The following is a 24211-nucleotide window of genomic DNA, read 5'->3' on the forward strand; positions in this document are numbered from 1 at the left end:
AGGGACAACGTTGAAGATGAGTTTGGAATATAGAATTAAGTTGAGTCAGTCTTCCACAAATTAAATGAGGTGTGTGTGTTTGTGGGGGGGCGGGGGGGGGGTCGGGGGTGTTGGTGATTGTGAAGAACAAAGAGGAAGGTAGGGGTGTGTGTGGGTAGGAGGGCTTGCTAGCTGGCTAGGTGGGTGTGTGAGGAGTATTTATTATATATAGCAAACGTCTGCATGAGTATTTATGTGTTCACTTCTGCTGCTTCTCAGACAAAAGTGAAAAAGGAGAAAGAGAAGAGGAAAAGGAAGGCTCGGTTAGTGGAGCACCATTCCCCTGTCTGCCTCTGGATTACTGTTAGGGCGATATACAGTATTTCAGACAGTATTTCCACATTCCAACAAAAGATGCCAGAGAGAGAGAGTGTGTGTGTGTGTGTGTGTGTGTGTGTGTGTGTGTGTGTGTGTGTGTGTGTGTGTGTGTGTGTGTGTGTGTGTGTGTGTGTGTGTGTGTGTGTGTGTGTGTGTGTGTGTGTGTGTGTGTGTGTGTGTGTGTGTGTGTGTGTGTGTGTGTGTGTGTGTGTGTGTGTGTGTGTTTGTGCATGTAATAGAGAGAGGGAGGGAGCGAGCAGGAAAAGGAAAGTGATGGAGTGATCCAGAAAGGGGAATGGGGAGAGATGGATGGATGGAGAATAGCTTAGGAGCGATGAGGAAGAGGGAAGGGTGCAGTGTGTGTGTGGATGAGGAAGAGGGAAGAGTGCACGTGTGTGTCTGTGTGTGTGTCGATGAGGAAGAGGGAAGAGTGCACGGGCACAGGCAGATGGGCAGACAACCATGTGTCTCTCTGATGGGCAGACAACCATGTGTCTCTCTGATGGGCAGACACACGTCTGTCTCTCTGATGTATGGCCCCCTCACAGCGATGCCGTGCGATACAGAACGGGCGTCCGTATCTTTTATCGACAGCCGTAAAAGTAACGGCACAGACACACACCAATTGGTAAACAGACAACATTTTATTGCCAAGACTCAAAGTGAGTAAAAATACACTTAAGGACACACACATACACACAGCTGCTTGTGGTGTTGTCTAAATATGAACGTCACTAATGACTTCATTGTATAAGATCCACTTCAATCATAAACTCAACATGCAAACACTCTTCACTCTCTGCTACACTGCACATCAGTTCAAACACTGGACAGAAAGAATATTTAAACTTCAATCCAATTCTTACAAAGTTTAGTATTTTTTTTTCCTTTCCTTAATTATTAGCACCTCATTTGGCACATTAGAAAACAATAAAATACAAAATACAAAATCAAGCATATTATACAAACAACTCAAAGATTTGTCACACTCTTTTACACACTGAACTATAATCTATAAGAGGGAAAAAGGCACATGGCACACCTTACATTATTACATTATTGCACTTATGTTTCACCCTGTATGCCTGCACAGAAGAGACCTTATGTTTCACCCTGTAGGCCTTCTGGGAAGAGACCTTATGTTTCACCCTGTAGGCCTTCTGGGAAGAGACCATCTCCTGGCCTCCTACCACAGGGGGTATTCAGAGAATTCGCTGGGGGAAAGGAAAACAGATATAATAGTTAGGCAATCCCATTCTCACAAAGTTGCTAGATGGTGTGTTTGTGTGTCTGGATGGGTGTGTGTGTGTGTGTCTGTGTGTCTATGTCTGTGTCTGTGTGTGTGTGTGTGTGTGTGTGTGTGTGTGTGTGTGTGTGTGTGTGTGTGTGTGTGTGTGTGTGGATGGACGCACACTATTTAACAGAGTGTGTGGGAGAGAAATATACAATATAGTAGTATTTCTTTGATATAGAGTGCAAGTGATATGACATGAACAGAAACCAGGAGAGAAAAATAAATGAATGAGAAAAGAACCAGAGACAGATACAGGAAGGGGAGTGAAGACATGAAATGAGAGACAAAGAGGGAGACATGGGGGGAGAGGGAGGATAAATTATGGCGGGAGAGGTGTGTGTGTGTGTGTGTGTGTGTGTGTGTGTGTGTGTGTGTGTGTGTGTGTGTGTGTGTGTGTGTGTGTGCGTGTGTGTGACGGGGACTCTGGTAATTCACTGCTGATCAGACTACTTGGCCTGGGGTGCACAGACATCTATAGCTCATCCTCACCTCGTCCTCGTCCTCTTCCTCCTCCTCCTCTTCCTCCTCCTCTTCATTATCACTCTGTTAACACGGAGGAGTCTGATCCTCCCTCAGCCCCATCCCAGCGTCTCCCGCCCCATCTGATTGGTCGAGCCAGCCGTAAGGGCAGTTTAATTGGTTTATCATCGCCGCAGTGGACTATAAAGCAGGTTGGGCTCAGGGTGAGATCACATGGCCTACTGAGGAGGAGGAGGAGGTGGTGGTGGAGGAGGAGGAGGAAGATGATGATGATGAGGTGGTGGTGGAGGAGGAGGTGGATGAGGAGGACGAAGATGAGGAGGAGGAGGAGGATGAGGAGGTGGAGAGGTACAGTATACAATGGAGTTTAGGTGAATGGAAAGGACAGCAGAGAAACAACAGCAGGCAGGAAAGATTAATGTAGGTTAGTACTTAAAGGTTAGTACTTAAATCACCTCAACATCGGGTCTCTAGGGGGTTTGTCCACGACACATTCCTCCTCATCATTCCACACGTATTGTGGCGTCTCGTCGTCCTAGCGGCAGGAAAACAAAACATACCGTCTTTACAATATGCTCTTTATGGTCACATCTGCCATAGCAGGATTTCAACTGGCCAAGGGGACATGGACGTGGAGTTGCTGATGTGCCTATCATATTTAGTTTGTCTAAACCATACCTGAGCAAAGTGCAGCCCCAGGGTCATTTGCGGCCCCTTAGCTGTCCCTGACGGGCCGTGGAGGTCAATGGTAAATTGGGAATCAAACGTTAAATGATAAAAATGTATACCACTATTAATGTGTATACTTATACTATTGCATTGCAAGCTTGCTCTCGTGTGTGTGTTTGTGCCATGTTAATTGGTCGTCTGGGCACACCTTTAATACTGCAAAAACATGCTAATTTTTCATGCTGAATTGAGTTCAGCCTATTGGTCCGGCCCTCCACAACAGTCCCACTATCTCACGTGGTCCCTTTGGGGAAATGAATTGCCCACCCCTGGTCTAAACCATCATGGTCTGGTTCCCCACCAGCTTCTCTGGGCTGCGCACAGTGCACTCGCTCTGCTGAATAGAGTTAATAACATGCAGGGGCTGCTGGGAAGGTGCCTGAAAAGGCTGTTTCACTATTCACAATCTGAAGGAATTATGTTAGCCACCGCTGCTGCTGCTGCTCCTGTGCTACTTCATGGGCTCAGCTCCCGGCTCTCTTCCCTTCTCCGTTCACATCAATTATTCAGCACCTGGAGTATTGCCTCGTTCGGCTGGCTCCAGCCGGCTGTCAGGGCAGGGTGGGTGATTTGCTGCCCGTATGCAGAGATGTAGATGGCTTACGGCTGATTTATGCTCGGGGACGTAAGCGTAAGCGCAAGAGGCCGCGCAAGCCCCTTGCGCGACTTTTCACGTCTTGCGTGCGTCGGCCCCTTTTTCGAGACTTGCGTCATTTTTTTACGTAAGGTCTTACGTGAGCCTCGCAGCCTGCATTCTATCAACGAATGTTACGAGATGAGGTTACTAAAATATTCTGCATGTCTACTCAGTTTTACAGTGCTTCCCAAGTAAAGGTTTGAAAAGAACTTAAAGCTTCAGACTTTCTGTTAGGGAACCTGTTATCTATCTGCAGAGCAAATGTCAGGCTCATACAAAAACATTAACGTGAATTAATTGATGCTAATACCTAGCGCGGTCTCTATAGGATTCTCCATATACGTTAGCATTAAGCTAACGTATTTTCTACCACAGTAAAACATGCAATACTATGTGATTGTTTTTAGAAAACGAATGTTACGTGATGAGATTACTCAAATGTAGTCTGCATGTCTGCTCAGTTTAACAGTGCTACCCAAGCAAAGGTTTGAAAAGAACTTTCTGCCAAGCAAATGGCAGGCTCATGACAACACGCGCAACCTTTGGGAGCATGAACTGCACTGAGTAAATTTTGCGCAACAATTAACCCCAACGCTGAACCAAGCAGCCGCCTTTACCGGAGATTGATGAGGAAGAAGGGACTAGACCCCACCCCCCACCCCCTCCCCTCAAACACACCAAAAAGTGGGCCCTTTAAAGGCCCTTTTGGAGGAATCTGTGCTAAGTTAGGGTTTATTAAGCTGGTTTTCAAGCAAAATTGTCCACTCCTAAGGAATTCATTTCGTAGGGTAAATTTACTTTGGTACTACTGCTCTGCTTACTAAGCTTTCCATGATGTCGTTTGTTGTTGTTGTCCTTACAATGCTCCTTTTTTGGACCTTTTGTTCATTTGCGTAGGTTAAAAGAATGACCCCAAACTACCTCTGGGCTTCTTCCAAGGTATGGGTTTACTAGTGTGCTCGTCGTACCAGATGGCAGACAGGACCTTACAATGGTCTTTTTTTGAGCCCCTGCTCATTTTGGAGGTCATAGGTCAAGTGAGGTACCCTAAACAACAGGCTAGACAGGCTGAGGCTCAGACACACACACACACACACACACACACACTCACACACAAAGTCTGCCCAGACCTTTTCAACACCCCTCTTAGACACAGTTTTTTTTTTAAAGTGTTCTCACCTCCCAGCTCTCTCTGTCCTCCTCGGCTTCCTGGGCAGGGAGCAGCTGAGTGATCTCTACCACCCTGCAGGGTTTGTCCACGGGCTGAGTGATCTCCACCACACTCCTGCAGGCGTTTTCCACAGGCTCAGTGATCATTACCAGCCCGCAGGGTTTGTCCTCGCGCTCGTCCAGGGCTGCAGGCTCTGTCTGGGCCACGTCCTCCCAGGTTTCCTCAATGGGTGTCATCTCAAGGGCCTCAGACACTTCCTCCTCCTCCTTCTCCTCCTTCTCCTCCTCCTCCTCCTCCTCAGAGGGGGTTGTGTCTGGTTCGGCTGTGGGGGAAATGGAGGTGTGGGTTGCCTGCTGTGTTTTTGTTTGTTTGTTTGTTTGTTTTTGGGTTTTTTTCAGGGCAGCAAATGAACCTCAATCACATGCACAAATACCTATATGAACAGAAGATAGGGAAAGTATTGGGTGATAAGGTGACCGGTCTCACATCAACAAGCCTGTAAAGAGACTATTTAATATGATTAAGATTCTTATGTGTCTAAGAGAGATAGAGTTTGGTCTTTTTAGTAACTCAAGTTACAGCCTCAAAGACCTTTTTGATTGACAGTATAAACATAATAATAAAACAATTGGGTTCTATCGTTCTATTTGGCTGTTTCTGATTGGACAAGAGACGTTCCATGCCATGGATTATCCAAGAATAACCCAACGGGGACTTTTCACAGCTAATAATAAATCACTTTGCGGTGCAGTATTCTATAGCGCATTGATGATAACCGTTAATTCAAAATGCTTATAAATCCAAACCAAGACGTTGACAATGGAACAATTTTTTGTTGCGGAGAAACAATGGCGAAATAAACCATTTTTAATCAATAACTTCGTGTTGAAATGTTAATTTGTTGACTGTAGAATTGTTTTATAAAAGCAATATAGCACTCGTGGGAGTGGGGTAGGTAAGGGATAATCCCACGTGTGTTGTTGCCTACGCCACTCGGCCTCCGGCCTCGGTGGCTACGACCGAACACCACCCGTGGGATTATCCCTTACCTACCCCACTCGCACTCGTGCTATATTGCTTAAATATTGCCAGCGTTCATCTTTCAGAGAGTAGTTCCTGTCAAACATAGTTGAATTCACAGCTAGTTTAAACAAATGTATAACAAAAATGAAGCAGAACATAAACCGAAAAAGGCGTTTTTTAACAGTATGTGTAGCTTGATTTTTTTTTTTAATTGCAGTGGGAAAGACTCCAGTATAAAGGTTGCGCCTTCTTTCTATGTTTGAGTGTGAGACAAGCCTGTAGATTTATGGACTTGTAGGGCTTCACTGACCTGTAACGACCGAGGTAGCCTCATACCACTTCGTCTCAACCTCAAGGTCCAGCCTCCTCTCGTGCTCTCTGACTTGCTCCAGCAGAGTCTGTGGGTGAATACACAAACCACGAAGGAATAACATCAAGGTTAGGCCTGGAGCTCCCAAACTCAGCTACTACTCAAGAATCTGACCATGCTTTGACAGTCACTGACTTGCTGCAAGTCACTGTCAGCTCATTCATGCTCATACTCATGCACAGACATACTATATAGCATATATAGCCAGTATATATAGTATAGCATACTTATCTTATTTATTTTATTTTATTTATTTGTATTTACATTTTTTATTCAAATTTGTATTAATTTATTTATATTTTTATGTATATATTTGCTGCTACTAAACCTGCATTTGCCTAATGAGATTAATACAAGTTTATCTATCTATCTAAGTTTATCTATTAATCATGACCTCTTTATTGTAAATGACATCTGATAAAGTAGTCAGGGACCTCTGAGGAGATCTGGGATGTTTTTCCCAAACGGACTGTGCAACTACCGTTGAGAAACGATTGTCTCTCTGTAATTATAAACACACTTTCTTCTCCTGTGGTCTTTGCACAATCAGGGTAACACCCGCCTGTGTGTGGGCAAGAACAACATGGCCGCCTGTTGTACCTGATTCTCCAGCTGCAGCTGTTCCATCTGCTTCTGGGCCGCTCTCAAACTGGCCTTGAGCTCCTGCATCTCCTTACGTGCGTCGCTCAGATGAGCCTGTAGGGGGCAGTGCAGTGCAGTTTTAGAGGATGGGCGATTAAGGAGTTCTCTGCTCTGCTTCTTCTGTCTAGGCCTATTTGTGAGGCTTTGATGAACAACAAAGTGCTATTGTAGTAGGCATGTGTATACACAACAGGTTGTACTTAATATCCATTTTCACCCTGAAGTTATTTAGTTACCCTAATGGTGAACTTAGTAAAATGTTATTTAAATGAGGTTGTTAGTGAGGTGTGTGTATGTACATGTGTGTGAATGTATAGACTTGTCAGATGTACTGTCATGACTCTTTGCCGTGATGATGTCTATTTTGTCTGTTTGTAGCTGCCCTTTGGTTCCTGAGGGGTAACCCTTTAAGGTCCTTCTGTGTTTACTCTGAGAGGTACCCCTTTAAGGTCCTTCCGTGTTTACTCTGGGGGGACATTTAATCCGTTGTTTATCTGAAACCTGAGCCCAGGCTCCACACCAAGGGCACGGCTAGCCCACTTAACTGTGCTGTCTTTAGCAGGGGTGTACTGTGTGCTGTTGTCTGAGCGCAGGGGTCTTGTGATTAGCCCCCAGTCCGGTCTATAACCAGTCTTTAACTGAAGACACTTCTTCTCACTGACTCCCTCTCTCACCCAGTTGGCATGGAGACACTTACATCTGTTTACATGCCCTCATACATTTACAAATACAAATTACAATTAAAAAATATATAATTATAAACACCTTGCCTAATATTGACTCCATTTATAAATGTACAGTATGTCAGCCTGTGTTTTTTTTTTCCCAGTCAAGCTTGTCATTTCATTCAGTTGTAGCCTTGTTAGCTTAGCAATGTAATGTCTGCTACAACTATAGTGTGTGCTTGCATCCTATTTCTCACTGAAGGACTTCATATGCGATGCATGTGTGAGAGTTCTTCTGTTTGTTTTATTTTTCTGTGACCTTATAAACACACCATTCTTGCTCACTGGGGCATTGAAAAGGGCCTGGGCTGCACTGTTCGTGTGCACATAGCCAATAAATCATTATGATATGACACTTATATATAACACTTATGACACACATTATCAAATCATAACTGTTAGAACCAACCCCATTAAACCTCCTTTTTATATAAACTAGCTTGTTTTTGGTATGAACGGCTAAATGTCACCTCTATTTCGCCTGTATGTGCCAAAACTGCCCATTCCTAAACATACTCTAGCTACAGACATGCCCACGTTGTTGGTGTGCACAGTACAATGTTTCTGGGGCACGGGTTACCAGGTTGGAATTGTTTTGGCCACCGATCTCTGCCTCTAGCTTCTCGCGCTCAGCTCTCTCTTCCTGAAGCCACTCCTCTTTGCGTTGCAGCTCGCGACACAGCTTCTGAAGTCGCTCTTGATCCAGCTGTGGAATGGAAACATCATTTGGAATGGTTCTGGAAAATGTAGTTACGACCCCTTTTTCCAAAAGTGCGTCTTGTGACTTGGAGCATTTGCCCCATCAGTTGTAGGGGAAAAAATGATTGTGGCTGTAAAAGTTAATGTCTAGACACATATGTGGTTGAGGCGGCCTTTTGATGTTTCAGTGTTATTTTATTTAGTGAAATGGCTTTGGTTATAATGATATACTCCTCTGTCTTTAAACGGTGAAATGGCATGGACAGTGTAAAGAGTTTCACTTAATAAAAAACCTGTTTTTATTGGCTTTTAAATCTCTTACCACATCCGTCTTGCAATAGTTTTTTCCGATGGTGAAAACTGTTCTCGGGGAATGCTGCCTGATGCACAGGGATCTAGCTCCTCAAGAGCACGCTGCAAGTGTAGTTGTTGCTTATGATCTACTGATGCCAGAAAGACTACATAAGTGTGATTTCCCTTTGGCTTGTCTGGTGGAATACTTTTAACCTGAGGACAAATTCCAGCATTGTGCCAGTATCAGCCTTTTATGAAACTTAACTTATAGAAACGAAACTTTGTACATGTCGTCTTTTAACTTCGTTAACTTAGTTTTTGCTTATGCCCCTCTCTGATGTGTGAGAGGAGACACTGATAGGGCTTTCCTGGCAAATCGAGTACCCTCTTTGGTCTTTCGTCTCTATTTAGGACAGGATCCATTTCAAACCCATGAGCTTGGCTTCTAAGCTCCTGCTAACAACCTCATGTAGCAGCGGCAGTTGTGCCACTTGGAGGCTCACACTCACATTAGCGTACCCACTTAGCATTGGGCAAGTAAGGACATACAGACCCCTGGCACTTCCTCTGGCTAACGTCGGTACAGTCTACCTGCTGACTCACTCTGGGTGCCTTGTGTCACCTGTGTGTTCCTGCAAAACCCTATACTGCCACCACATGATTGGGCTTTCGGTCTCAGCTGTGTAAAGGTATGGTGTGGTATGAAATTTCTGCTAAATGTTTACTAACAAATAGCATACTGCACTGCACTGCACTGCACTTCACTTAAGCAGAAAGTTAGTATTTTATGATCTCTTGTGAACTAGTGTTTAATCAGTATGTCGTGATAAGACTCTCACATGTGTGCATGAATGCATGCATTGCCGTGCATTACAGCAAGTGTCACCACAGTTAGACAGGCTCTTCAATCAATCTGAAAATTCAATTTTTCTCTTCCCTTCATTTTGGCTCTCACGGTATTGCGTTATGGTTTTTTCTTTAAAAAAGTTTCGATTTCTGAAAGTAAACTTACACAGAATACTCAGGACCCCTACATTTACATACAGTGTGAAAAGTATAGAACATTTCTTTAAAAATTCAGAAAATTCTGTTTTTCTCTTCCCCTCCATTTTGGCTCTCACCTCTGCACTGTGCCTGAGCTGCTCCTTCTCCATGGCCCAGGTGGCCTCGCCCTCGCGCACTGCCAGCGTGGCCTGGGAGAGCTGCATGTTGACCTGTGCCATCTGCAGCCGGGTCTGGTGCAGCTCGGCGTGGCTGTGGCCCTGCAGGCCGCTCAGCTCGCCCAGCTCGCGCCGCAGCGCGTCGCCCGAGCGCTCGCTGACCTCCACACGGTCACGCAGCTGCCGGATCTCCTTCTGAGCCTCCTCGGTCTCGGCCTGGGAGGGTGGGATGAACGGGAAGAGAAGAGAGAGGAATGAAAAGAGTAAGGGGGGGGGGGGGTGGTTTAACAGCTCCTTGGTCAAGCCACCTTACATTTAACCCACATAGTCAGAATCAGAATCAGATTTTATTTGCCAAGTAAGTTAGAACAAACAAGGAATTTGACCTGGTGAACTGACTCTCAATGTGCTTACACATATATTACACTTAATATACATTACAACACAATACAAAACAAACACAATACAATACAAAAACAAACAGTGCAATGGTCTATGAAAGTTTGACAAAGTATGTACAGGAGCTGTGAATTGCTACAATAGTGCAAAGATGGTATCCTATAGTATGAGATGGATTTAAAAAAAAAAAACCTTCAGTGTCTTCTTCTCTTCCTCCTCGTCAATCCTTTGCAAGGTCATCTTTTTCACTCGTTCCTTTGTCCTACGTGAGATAAATTGCATCAGAACACAGTTATCGTTGATTGAGCCGCATCATTGCCAGTTCACTGATCTCATCATTCCCTGGTGAAGCTTAACCTAATACACTTCAGGTTCCTCAGAAGGTTCCTTTCAGGATAGGTCTTCCATTGAGGAGCCTGTGTCTAAGACATGCACAATATTACACTCAAGATGGTTGAAGACTTGCCTCTCCAGCTAGGCCTCGGCCTGCTTCTTGTGCTGTGTCAGGAGCCTGTGTCTAAGACATGCACAATATTACACTAAAGATTGGTTGAAGACTTGCCTCTCCAGCTCGGCCTCGGCCTGCCTCTTGTGCTGTGTCAGGAGGCTGTTGTCGTCTGCCAGCTCTCTGATTTGCTGCTGCTGCTCGGCACGCTCCTTCAGCAGGTCCAGCAGCTCGGCTGACGCGCTCTGCTGTGAGCTCTGTGAGTCCTGCGAGCGAACCAGCGAACCAGCGAACACAGGCGGGCAGAGGAGAGGAAAAGACTTTAAGAGGCATGTTAGCTGATGAAAAATATTTTCCCTTCCCCCCCATGGTTCCACCTTTTTTACGACCGTTTTGAAGCCTACAAGGAATTGTGCTATCAGCAGTTAAAGTCAACTTTAAAGTGTTGACCCAGCAAATTGAAAACCCTGGATGTTGCCATTTTGTTTCAGAGTGAGGAATACATACAAGGCTCCAAGGAGCCCCAAAGAGCCGTCCAGTTGACCGCTTGTGATTTATGTATCGCAGTTGCCCAGTAGGAGGTGCCATATACTATATGAAATAAGTGAGTGTGTTCTGTCTCGCCTGGAGTCTGGGCCTTAGTTCTTCAGGCAATAACAGTGGCCATTTAAGGAACCCAAGCATAGTTGGTGATAGACAAGTGCTATTTGCTCAATTTGTAATTTTTATTTGACGCCCGTGTTGAAAAGATGGCCTTTATAATTATATTGACATTTTTAAACATTATTTTATGATTCAGCACCATTCTCAAAATGGCCCTTCAATGTTCCATTGGCAGTTTGGCTCAATTTCAAGGGCAACTGTGCAGCCCAGCAGTCATTTTTTCTTGCAATAATTTTACCTCAATGAAAAGGAACGGTTTTTGTGAAATATTTTGAGTGAAAGACCAAGAGGATAAACAGCAAAGACATATTTTTTCATAGCCTGTTTGCTCAAATTCACTAGGGGTGCCAATAATTGTGGAGGGCACTGTACAGGGTGATTCACCATGGTGATTACTTACTAGTGAAGTCATTATTTTTATACGTCACAAAGATACTGAGCCTCATTCTCGAACGCAGTTAAGAAGAATTTAAGAAGGACTTTCGGTAACACTTTCTATGAGGCCCAGCGTTATAAGGCCCTATAAGGACATTTTAAGGGCCTTAATAATGACTTATAGCGATTGCTACGATGACTTATAGCTACTTTATAACTACGTATAATTTCTTCATGATGACTCATAATCACCTTTATGATACATTATATCAGTTCATTATGAATGGTTATAATTAAAGACGGAATAATGCATTATAAATATGTGACTGTCGGGTAACACTTGCTATGAAGCCTGCCTTTATAAGGTGCTATAAGGACATTAATGATGACGTTTTAAAAGTAGCTATAAGTCATTGTAGCACTCTTTATAACTATGTTTAGCATCTCCACAATGACTCATATCCACTGCTCTGAAACGTTATTTTCTTTTCTACCTCATTTTTCTATTTCTTATGTACAGTAGTATTTATTGTTACACTAGGTCTCTATTGCTCGTAGCTTGACTGTTCTCTCCCTTGTACGTCGCTTTGGACAAAAGCGTCTGCTAAATGACCCAATGTGAATGTAAATGTGCACAAACACTGCAAATGTAAGTGAATAAATAAATAAGCACTAAACTCAATAGCGTTAAAATAGCCATAGTGGAATAGAATGAACACATCTACATCCTGCAGTACCTTCACCTCTGCACCAGTTAGGTTAGATTTGCGTTTTGTGCTCGCTTTCCTCTTAGAGCTGCTTTCGTCTCAACGGTTATAAGGCGCTGGCAGGGCGTGTATATATGCAAATCCACTTTCACACGAACGCGCATTATTTAAGACACTATTCCGGGGGAGCACCGCTGATAAGACTTTCGGCTGCTTATGAACGCATTTTCAAGCATGCAGGAATGCGGCGGAGGTCTTTTTCTCACATTGTTTTTCCGAAGTCCGTAAGAAACATTTCAGAAGAAACTTCAGAAAATGATCGAGAATGAGACCCACTGTTTTCACGTATTCATGCCCAGATCCACTTATGTTTGGTTCTGCTTTCTGTTGACATTTAAGTTGCCGCGTACCTTTGCAAAAAATCACTCAGCTGTTGCCTTCATCTCACTGTGTTGTTGTTACCATTGTGCAGAGTATTAATATAATGGTGAATTAAACTACTGACCAGATCTATTTATAGGATGTCCCATTTTACAAAAATATCATACACCTGTCGTTCACAGTGTCTGACTCAGTATATGACTGTGATATAACTGTCCTGGACATGTTGTGGGGCTCTAGCATAGCATAGCATCCATACCTTGTGTTTCAGCTCAACCTTCTCCAGCTCTTCTCGCTGGAGTCTTAGGCCCGTCATGAGTTCGCTGATCTCCTCTTTCATGTCATCCCTCTCTTTCATCAACTCCTGCCTGTCTTGCTCATGCCATTTCCTCTCTCTCTCCTTCTCTTCCTCCCTCTGTTCCATCGTGAGCTTCAGATCCTTCAGCTCCTTTTGGCATTCCTCCAGGTGACCCTGTTCAGGTAGAGAAAAAATCAAAATGATCAGACAGACTTTCAACACCACACTATGCCGTCTTTAAATTAGTTAATGGATCACTGCTCAGGGAAGCTAGTAGAACCCAGAGTCCACACATAACATGATGAAGCAGGATTTAACTTCTCAGGGCAGCTAGTAGAACCCAGAGTCCACACATAACATGGTGAAGCAGGATTTAACTGCTCAGGGCAGCTAGTAGAACCTGGAGTCCACACATAACATGATGAAGCAGGATTTAACTGCTCAGGGCAGCTAGTAGAACCCAGAGTCCAGACATAACATGGTGAAGCAGGATTTAACTTTATGCAACTGGAACGAACGGCCATATCTTAGATCTTAGATGTTCCCATGTATCAAATGCAAATGCATTATTGTTGAAATCCAAATGAAAACATTTCTCTAAGACTTTTACTGCACCTAACTTGTAATTATATTACTTACTCTGACTTCTACTACACTCAACTTGTAATTATTCTGTAGCAATAGTCACTTTATTTTATTTGAATTCTCTTTTAATGACTTCTTTATGTAATTTGTACTTTCTTTTAATTATATATATATTTGTTAATCTCTTTATATATATATTTATTGTTTTTCACTCTTAAGCACTTAGTCAGTATTTTTCCTGTTGTTCCTTTTGTTTTTATTTATATAAAGCACATTGCCTTGCCTTAAGAGCGACTCAGTGATGTAAACATATTCTCCCTGCAAAATACTTCCTGCAAGGATATAGTGTAAAGTTGCACTTGGTGACAGAAACCATAGGCCTAACCATACGTTGTGTATCAAAATAGTAGAAATGTTATAGTATTTTTATTGCAATATCCAAAAGTGGTGAATCTGTTGCTCAAATCCTGTATGTAGCCTAAACAGATTGGAATTTAAACTATGTATTGTGGTTGCCTACAGAACCCTCAGATCCTTGTGCCCTTAATCACTGTAGAGGAACAAGTGCGTACCTGCAGGATCTGAGCTTTGGGTACTACCATCATCAGAACCCTCAGATCTTTGTGCCCTAAATCACTGTAGAGGAACAAGTGCGTACCTGCAGGATCTGAGCTTTGGGTACTACCATCGTCAGGCCCTCCCCTGCGCCCTCCTCCTCAGGCTTGTCGTTCTCCAGGGTCACCAGCTCGTCCAGGGCTCCCGGGGTGGAGAACAGGAAGTGAGCGCTGATGCCGCACACTTCTCCTCCGGCGTCCACATACACAAACTGGTACAAGTCAGCGCCAGGGCTGGGCATGTAGGATGCTGTGGGATGTGATGGGAAGGGAAAGGAAAGGAAAGGAAAGGAAAGGAAGGGAAGTGAATGGAGGTGAATGGAATGGAAGGGAAGGGAAGGGAAGGGAAGGGAAGGGAAGGGAAGGGAAGGGAAGAGAGGGGAAGGAAAGGAAAGGGAAGGGAAGAGGGTGTAGGTCTTTTTTAAGTTCTCTCCAACTGAGTCTCCACCAAGCATTTGGTACTAAAACAAATACCAACAAGGGGGTACTCAGAATTTTGACCATGCCTCACTTTGCTTCCAGATCCCAGTCATGGCTATAGAAGAGGGAGCAGAGTATGTGTATTGTTTTCATGTTTACCACATAATAATAATAATAATAATAATAATGGATTTTATTTTACTTATATAGCACACTTTCACATACAAAGATGTCTCAAGGTGCAAAGACTAGTCAAGTGTAGTATATACGCATTGTGTTACGTCCTTGTATGAAATGCGGCGTATAAAAAAAATTACATCACTTCCTGCTTATAGCGACCCCGATGTCACACAGTGATTGCTACACCACGCTCTCAGAGTGTGAGGCAGTGACATCAGTCATAAGAGTGAGGTGAACGCATCCTTACTCTGGAATTGGACGCAGCAGTCGGCATCACGTCCCTCAGTGTAGCCTTCTGGCACCAGTGCCCACAGATAGGTGTAGTACTCCTTCACTGTAGTCCAGCCCACCTGCAAACAAACACAAAACACTTGCCTTCACTCAGATGTACCCTGTAGGAATGTCATGTTTCCGCATTTGATTTGTTTTCCTTGTTATAACTTTTCCGGAACAGGGATCGGTCCCTGGATCAGGAATTGGCGATTTTCCTTTAAACTCCACAAAACAAGAAAATAAATGAATGAGAGATAGACAGACTTCCAAAGGCAGGTTATGTTTAGTATTTCTGGTTTTTAATATTTTAGTTTTTGTGTGTCCATTTGTTTTCATTTCATTCACATCATTTTAGATGTGCCCTCTGATTTCACACAGTTCTGGGAACTCACACAACCATACACTCCTTTCATCCATACTATGTTTTCTAAATTAACTTGATGTCATGCGTTGGTTTGAACCTTCAAAGGTCAATTCCAAAATCAAGTTCTTTGTAATCCTGTACTAAAAACTGAACAGAAAATATTATTATTCAAAATGTGATGACCATTCCTGGCCTTCTTTCACCAATACTCTACTAACTCACTAATTGCCCTTCAGTAGGCCTGTGCATTGATTAGGGAACAGGCTTTTAATTTATAATAATAAAGCATCTTCTCCTTGAACTGCCAGCCTGAGTGAAGGCTTGGTCGGATGATCAGAAAAACCCTTCAACTTGGCCCTTTGTTTGATGTGCTGTTTTGCTTGCTGCCTTTGGATCTAAGAGAGAGGGCTGATTGCAGCGTACTAGGGTGGTGCTTTGGACAATGTTTTTTTTTAAGTTTTGTAATTGGGCTTTTTATGCCTTTAATTGATAGATCAGTGAAGAGTGGGACAAGAAATGAGAGGGAGAAGAGGTGGGGAGTGGACAGGAGAAATTATATGGGGCCAGATTCGAACCTGTGTCCTCCATTAACCTTAATTTCCCTCTGGATTAAAAAAGTATCCATCTATCTATCTATCTATTAGCATCAAGCCCGAATTTGGTCAGGGCTACTGTTTGCGCCACAGTGCCCCCCTGGTCGCCAGCAGCGAGATTGGGAGCTGCTTCTGCCCTTGGTCCTGTGGGCATTCTGGACAGCTGTCTAGGAGTCAACAAAGTGCACCCCTGCAGCCCTTATTTTCGGACATGAGCTCAGAATGCTGGGTGGACTCCAGAACCAGAGGTGATTGACGAGCCTGGGCTGATTTACCACGGCAACCCACCCTAGTGGCAGCGGGCGGGAGTTGCACATGCTGGGGAAGCCAGGCAGGTGCCAACTGAGGCTGGAGTTCGACAGAAGCGGGAAAACGACACCGGCTGCCGAGGAGAGCATTTTTGGCACGGGTAGATAAGGCATGGGTTTATTGAGTTTAAGAAGGGGCCTCTCCAAGGTTAGCGAGCCAGTGGGTCTGGCCATGTACTCTGTACACAAAACTGTCTGGTTTTGTGTGAAGAGTGCAGTTAGTTCGGCAACAGGTTCGGTCTGTAGATCTCCACCGGGACTGATTCTGTGGGCCCCTGGCTCGCTCACACAGAGAGAGAGAGACTGAGCCCACAAACAAGAGAGTCGCTCCAGGAGTGCTCTCAACGTAATCACTTCCCCAGCACTTGAGGGACTTTGTCACTGAGGACAACTGACCGACTTGGTGGGGACTTAAAGCATGCAGGAGAGCTGTGTGTTTCCTATTGGTGTAATGTTCCTATTGGTGTAATGTTCCTATTGGTGTAATGTTCCTATTGGTTTATAGTTCCTATTGGTTTAAAGTTCCTATTGGTGTAAGGTTCCTATTGGTTTATAGTTCCTATTGGTGTAATGTTCCTATTGGTGTAATGTTCCTATTGGTGTATAGTTCTTATTGGTGTAATGTTCCTATTGGTTTATAGTTCCTATTGGTGTATAGTTCCTATTGGTGCAATGTTCCTATTGGTGTATAGTTCCTATTGGTTTATAATTCCTATTGGTGTAATGTTCCTATTGGTTTATAGGTCCTATTGGTGTATAGTTCCTATTGGTGTAATGTTCCTATTGGTTTATAGGTCCTATTGGTGTAAAGTTCCTATTGGTTTATAGGTCCTATTGGTGTATAGTTCCTATTGGTTTAAAGTTCCTACTGGTGTATAGTTCCTATTGGTGCAATGTTCCTATTGGTGTAATGTTCCTATTGGTGTAATGTTCCTATTGGTGTATAGTTCATCCAAAATGCTGAGCATGCAGGTCTGGTAGTGAAAGTGATTGATGATAGAATGTGTGTGAAGTGTGTATTTCTGTGCTATTTTAGTCTCTGTGTTGTTATTTGTAACGGCTCAGCGTAGTTTTCCTAAGTATAAGTGTCTTTGGCAACCCTTGCCCTGTGCACTGTATCCGCATATAAGATCCCTGCCATCTTTCCATTCGTCTTCAGATCCTGAGTATTCATTTCCTGGTCACTATGGCAACACCACCAAAGAAAAGCCTGCCTCCTGCTCATCACCTCAATACATGTTCGGACACTATTTACAATTTCACAACTCCATACAAAGCAGAATAACATGATGTGTAAGTAGTTAATTTTAACTTTTAAAAAAACTTTTTTTGAATGACATAACAGTTCCAGCTTTGTCAATAGAATGTCTAATACAAAGCACACTTCACCACCATCAGGAGGCTTAAAGAAGCGGAAATAAGTTGCAATTCAACATTAAGGCATATTTTTCCTGCAATTTATGCATTGAATGCAATAAATTGATGATTATACATTGAATTTCCAAATCACGGAGGCACAAAGACTGGAGGGAATAAGCGATATGTTACCTTGAAAAGGCCAACCCAGTCACTGTTGGTCCACGTGTGACCGCTGGTCATCTTGTAGTGGCATTCTACTCTGGTTTGGGGGAAGTAGCTCCTTCCCACGTTCCGGAACTGCACTTTCTGAATGTTATCCATGGAATTCAGAAACCTGTAAGAACCGGACCATGTTGGGTATTGGTTAAGCATATGGTTAAGGAAAAAAGGAGATATGGTGTGCTCAGATCATTAGTTTATCTCATTATCATTAACTGAGAGATAAAGCACTCTCAGCAACTTCAATACATTCAGCACATACCAAATATATCTGTATTGTCACAATACCATAATTTGCCATTGGCTTTATCAGTTAGTTTCTGGCTATTTATATTTGCAAGGGCTCTGGATTAAAGTCCTTGTCTGTCTGTTCTGTGCCGTCGCGCTATAATTAGGCCTGTTCTAATGAACTCAAAGCCGAGGAGTTTGAGGTGCCGGATGAGAACATGGGTGTTCGGTTTCAAAGTGTTGTGAAATTTGTTGACGCAGTGGAGCAATGCAATTCTTCCAAGAGATGTTTTCCTTAGCTGAAGTCATTAACTTCCGCTAAATATGTAATCTAAGGCGACTGCTTGGACAGCGCTGTGTTGCATGTTGTGAAGCCACAGGCTGCGCGCAAAAAATAGTCGCTACATCCCATGCAGAGCATTTGATAAACAGTATTGCGATAGAACTGTCACTTAATCCCTGTCCTGGGACTTTTCGTGTAGCCTACGTTCACGGGTTTTCACAGCTGTCATTTGTTGTGCGTCTGTCCGGGAAAATGGCTCCTGAAAACTGTGCGAAAGGTGAACTGGAAGAGATCGTAGATATTTTCCTCTTAATTTCTAACGTACTATATCGTAGGATACATAATTAAGAGGTAGAAATCTGTATTATAAGAAACTGAACACGTAAACTTCGAGAGTGGATGCATTCCCGCGTTGCTTTGAATTTCATAGCTACACATAACACGCACTTCTAAATAACCCCGTTGTATGTTACATTCGAGTTGCGTGGATGCTGCGGAAAAAAGTAGTCATTTTGCCATTCAGTCCCAAAGAAAACACTACATTGTCCTGCTGTGGAGGGACTGTTTAGCATTGAAAATATCTCGTTTCTTTTGATGATCACGTTAATTATTTCATTTTGTATAGGCTTCCTGACTGTTGAGTAGCCTACTAGCCTAACAATTATTTTCTTTTTTCGAATTTGTGTCTAAAAAAAACTCTTTCAAAACAGAAAACAATTCAGGCAGTGGTGGGATTAAACATTTTAAACTTTGTTTAATTAAGAGGATCATTACAAACTAGATATCCGTGAAGGCTATTTAAAGTCTAGTTGTATTAGGCAGTGCAATATAATTTGCATTTATATATTACTTACCGATTTGCCGGGAAATAAATCAACTCGATTAGAAATAGTTCTTCGTCTTCGTCCAAGATGCACTTGAAAGTTATGGTGCCCGGTCAGCTCGTGCAGTTGTTTTATTGCCAACAACAATAACAAACGCACATGGATGCTGTGACGACACATACACTATGTTGAACCATGGGTAATGTAGTCCATTGCCTAAGTCTCAGTAAGGGAAACCGGCCAAGTTATTTTGGTGAGATTCTGTACTCAGTTTTTTTCAGGCATTCGTGGCAGACTTGTATGGATCCTGTGCTGAGTCAGTAATTGTGTGTCTATTTAGGAAAACTTTGTGTGGGGCTCAAAAAATACGACTTATCCCAAGTCAGTGTTACATTTTCAGGATCTGCATTTACTCGAGGGTCCAAGTGACTTAAATGTCGTCATCACAAAGTGAACGCACGACTCTGTGGAATGTGGACGTCCGTATACCGTGTTTGTGCAGACTTGGCTATACGAGCACTGCGCCACAAGGACACCAACTGCGGACTTGAAGCGGATTCGTCCGTGGCGTCCTCAACTAACCTTGTGCGCGTCTTCAAGCGGGTATAATTAAAGCCCTAAAAGCATATTCGTGGTGACCTGTGACTCTGGGCCCGTGCACGCTTCACTGCTTGTGCAACCCCTTTCCTCCCTCCCGTCCTTCTTTAATACTGGATACTCTTGGGCGATAAACTGCGCAGCGATGTCTTGCGTCAGACATTTTTGAACTTGCCCCAAATCATGAGGTCGCTTCTAGTAAACAGGATCAAGTCTCTGCTGACTCAGTGAAAGCCAAGGTTCGCGCTGAGCACTGCTTGACCAAGAGAACGTGGTTGAGGCAAACTGTTGTGAAACAAGAGCCTGTAGCCGTTGTGAAACGACTGACAGTAGCCAGACGAAGAACGTACAGCACAATAATACAAAACACTTTTATTTGTAGGGGGTGCCTGCCTGGTTTTGGCACCCATGCCGCTGTTTTTTGAATATTCCGAGCAGTCAAGGTTTTCTCTATCACTTGTATTTTTGTTTGTCCCTAAAGCAGACGCTTGATGGCAGTATATTTCAACCCATATTAACTAGAGGTTGTCTCTCTTAGGTTGGAAATATCCCTTCCAACGTCTGTATGAAAAAAGCGTTCTCGCACAAACAGTCATTTCACATTAAGCATTCCTGTGTTCAGGCAACGGCTTGAAAAGTAATTTAATGAAATGAATTCTATCTGAAAATCTGTGATTTTCGATAGGCCTAGTATAGTTTAATAAGCCTGAAGAGAATTCATTTCCTATACTCCATCTCTTCGTCTATTTTTTAGCTTTTAAACTTTTGTAAGAAGTATTTCTTTTTTTTAAACTTGTGTAAGAAGTATTTGAACCAGTAGCACTTCAAAATTATCATGTTTGGTTATACAAGCAGAATACAAGCAGTCAGAATTTCTGTAAAAAGGGCGATTGAGTTCATTTAATGATGAATTCTTCTCTTTACTTCTTTCACTGGATCTGATTGTAACTAGCAACTTTTTGCACTGTCTCAGGAAACAAGCTTCAGCCCGTGTCAGCCATTTTGTCATTGCTCGTCTTCTGCAGTTCAGTGCTATCAGTGCTACTCCAGACAATACATCTTTGCCTTATATACTCTTGTTTTAATTGAGACATTGAGAACTGTGGTTTCCCCCAAATGGCTGCCAATTCTGGAAAGGATGTGGCCGGCTGCCGTGCCACATCTGGGCCATATCAAAGCCGGCTATTGTCATGGTCAGATCGGCCGAGGTTTTCCCATGTCGTGACAGCCTGAAGTGTCTGGTTTCCCCAGTGTTTGTTTGACATGTGGCGGTGGAGGAGGGGTCCTTCCACCACCGGCCCCCCCTCCCCTCCACACCCCCCGCTCGCCTTCAAGGCTGGCTGTCCCTGGCCATTATATGAGCTGGCTACCATGGGCTGGTAATTTTATGCAGGCAGTGGGCGAGGCAGCCCAATAAAAGGCTTCTGAAGTGGTTTTAACGGGGCGAGCATGTGCTGAGAGAGGAGAAGAGAGCGGTGGGGGAGGAAAAGGGAGGCCTGTGGCGAGGAAAGAGGGAGCGAGGCATGGAGAGATGAAGACGGGGAGCAAAAACAGTTGTTTGCCTTTTTTTAAATAAAAGAAAAAGAGAGAGAGAGAGAGGACCGAGAAATGTAAATGTCATGTTTTTTGAAGGACGATCAACTGAGAACGTGAGCACTGAAGCAACGACGGCGGACAGGGTTTACTTTTTTGCGACGTTAACATGCCCTTGTCGCACAAATAAATTGGCAGTCATGATTACTGCGGTGGACAGCTGCAGGATGTTAGGGGAAATGAACAGCCCCATGTTAGACAGTAAAATTCCATCTTGCTGCATGCATATAGCTGTCAGTAATACTTGAGGAGATATGGAGCCTCGAGAGATAGGGGTGGTGGTGTGTGTGTGGGGGTGTGTGTGTGTTGGTGTGTGTTGGTGTGTGTGTGGGGGAGTGGACATGGAGATGAGAATCCTCCAGTAGCAGATACCATGGCGCTTGGTTGCTTGAGTGTGTCCTTAGGGTCCCTCTTCTCTCTCTACCTCTCTCCTTCTATCCTCTCTCCTCTGATTGTTCATTTTCTCTCTTCTTTTCTTTCGCTGTTCTCCCTTCCCTCGCCTCCTTTCATCTGGTGATGGCCCTCCTCCCACTCCTCCAGTTCAATACCTTTTCATTTATTACTTTTGCCTTGAAAATATCAATAAGAGAGAAGTGCAATTCCCCACCTCTGTTTCCCAACATGTATGCTCTCTCACTCCCTGTCTTTCCCTCTCACTCTCACTCTCTCTCCCTCTCTCTTTCTCCCTCTCTCTCTCTCTACCTCTCTCTCGCTCTCTCTTTCTCTCTTTCTCTCTCTCTCCCTTGTTGTCTGTCTCTGTCTCTCCCTCTCCCCCTCTCTCTCTCCCTCCCTCTCCCTCTCCTTCTCTCCTGTTCTTTCCAGGAAATCAACTATTCTTTTCCTTCAATGACACTGATGGTGATTGTAATAGGCCAATCTATAAGGCGCTGCTTTACTCGCCTCATTCTAAATGAATAGAGATGGTCAACAGCATGAACAGATGGGTGATGTGAGGTGTCCAAGGTGTTACAGCACAGACGGCAGTTCCTTACGCTATCACATTGACATTATTGTCAAGATTCACTATGTGCATTAACTGCTCCTGCCATTGCCCGTTTGGGAGGGATTTGACCAATCGGGTTTAGCTGTTATGAGTCTCTGGGCTGAGGCGTCCTTGCCTGATTTTGAGTGGAAATGTCAGAGTAATCATAAGGGAGGTCGTGGTACGCCCACATAGGGGTCAAGGGTATTAAGGGAGTGTGTGTGTGTGTGTGTGTGTGTGTGTGTGTGTGCGTATGGGTGTGTGTGTGTGTGTGTGTGCGTATGGGTGTGTGTGTGTGTGTGTGTGTGCGTATGGGTGTGGTTACAGACACTCAAACACAGTTGGGGAAGCAATGGTGTGTGTGTTTGTGTGTGTGTGTGTGTGTGGTGTGTGTGTGTGTGTGTGTGTGTGTGTGTGTGGTTACAGAAGCTCTCACACACACAGCAGGGGGAAGCGAAAGTGAGGGGAAAAGGGGCGGCGGCTGGCAGAGATGCATGATGGGAAATTGCCATGTAAAAGTCAGTAGGGGAAATAAGTCAGCATGCCATGACAAGATAAGACAGAGAGATGGAGAGAGAAAGAGAGGGGGGAAGTCCAAAGAGATGGAGAAAGAAAAAGAGGGAGGGAGAGAGAGCGATGGAGAGAGAAAGAGAGGGGGGACGTCCACAGAGATGGAGAGAGAAAGAGAGGGAGAGGGAGAGAGATGGAGAGAGAAAGAGAGGGGGGACGTCCACAGAGATGGAGAGAGAAAGAGAGGGAGAGGGAGAGAGAAAGAGAGGGGGGACGTGCTGAGAGATGGAAAGAGAAAGAGAGGGAGAGAGAGATGGAGAGAGAAAGAGAGGGAGAGAGAGATGGAGAGAGAAAAAGAGGGGGGACGTTCAGAGAGATAAAGAGAGGTAGAGAGGGAGAGAGAGATGTAGAGAGAAAGAGAGGGAGAGAGAAAGAGAGGGAGAGAGAGATGGAGAGAGAAAAAGAGGGGGGACGTTCAGAGAGATAAAGAGAGGTAGAGAGGGAGAGAGAGATAAAGAGAGGTAGAGAGGGAGAGAGAGATGGAGAGAGAAAGAGAGGGGGGGACGTGCAGAGAGAGAAAGAGAGGTAGAGAGGGAGAGAGAGATGGAGAGAGAAAGAGAGGGAGAGAGAGATGGAGAGAGAAAGAGAGGGGGGACGTGCAGAGAGATGGAGAGAGAAAGAGAGAGAGGGAGAGAGATGGAGAGAGAAAGAGAGGGAGAGAGAGATGGAGAGAGAAAGAGAGGGAGGGAGAGAGAGATGGAGAGAGAAAGAGAGGGGGGACGTTCAGAGAGAGCGTAGAGAGTGAAGTGAATGACAGCAGAGAGCTAACAGGGAGTGGCGGAGATGGGTTAAGGGGGGGGGGATGACAAAGTGGGGGAGCAGAATGATTGAAAGCATGTGGGGATAAATAGAAAATAATTGATAGAGACCAGAGAAAGGGGAAAGAGGGGAGGGCGAGGGAAAGTGAGGGAGGAAGAGAGGGAAAGTGAGGGAGGAAGAGAGGGAAAGTGAGGGAGGAAGAGAGGGAAAGTGAGGGAGGAAGAGAGGGAAAGAGGAAGAGATGGTGAGACAGGAAAGAGAGAGGATGAGGGAGAGACGAAGAACACAGTGGTATTACAGAAAGGAACACACCCTGAGAAAAAAAAAGATGGAGGTGTGGGAGGCAGAACAGGGAGGTGTAAAGGCATACGTGAAAGACAAGAGATGGAGGGATGCATGGAGAGATGCATGGAGGAGAGGAAGGAGCAGCAGAGGGTATGGGTAGAGAGAAAGGAGGATGGACAGAATAGTAGGTGTATGAAGAAAGAAAGAAAGAGAGAGAGAGATAGAGAGAAAGAAAGGAAGGAAGGAAGGAAGAGAGGGAGAGAGAAAGAGAGAGAGAAAGGAAGAGAGAGAGAGAGAGAGAGAGAGAGATGAGGGTAGTTAGTATG

The 24211-nt window shown here is 44.2% G+C and overlaps 1 protein-coding gene across 3 annotated transcripts; it reads right to left on the reverse strand.

Annotated features, from left to right (window-relative positions):
- Positions 1–982: 982 nt before the first annotated feature.
- calcoco1b (calcium binding and coiled-coil domain 1b) lies at positions 983–19265 on the reverse strand. Of its 3 annotated transcripts, none has more exons than XR_013968808.1 (15): positions 19130–19265; positions 17735–17879; positions 14896–14998; positions 14093–14298; positions 12811–13023; positions 10543–10691; positions 10173–10242; positions 9543–9797; positions 8009–8134; positions 6662–6757; positions 6002–6089; positions 4677–4990; positions 2587–2666; positions 1494–1571; positions 983–1457 (listed from the first exon to the last, which is right to left on the reverse strand). XR_013968808.1 is itself a non-coding variant. In XM_080846755.1 (15 exons), the coding sequence occupies exons 2-14, from the start codon at positions 17864–17866 to the stop codon at positions 2190–2192; spliced, it is 1995 nt and encodes a 664-aa protein (XP_080702881.1). In that variant the 5' UTR covers positions 17867–17879; positions 19130–19265; the 3' UTR covers positions 983–1571; positions 2141–2189. The 3 variants fall into 3 exon arrangements, 2 of the variants coding, with proteins under 2 accessions (XP_080702881.1, XP_080702882.1); XM_080846755.1 differs by adding an exon at positions 2141–2352 and having other exon boundaries at positions 983–1571; XM_080846756.1 differs by having other exon boundaries at positions 983–1571.
- Positions 19266–24211: the final 4946 nt, after the last annotated feature.

Source organism: Sprattus sprattus (assembly GCF_963457725.1).
Source record: "Sprattus sprattus genome assembly, chromosome: 10".
Lineage (NCBI taxonomy): Eukaryota > Metazoa > Chordata > Actinopteri > Clupeiformes > Clupeidae > Sprattus > Sprattus sprattus.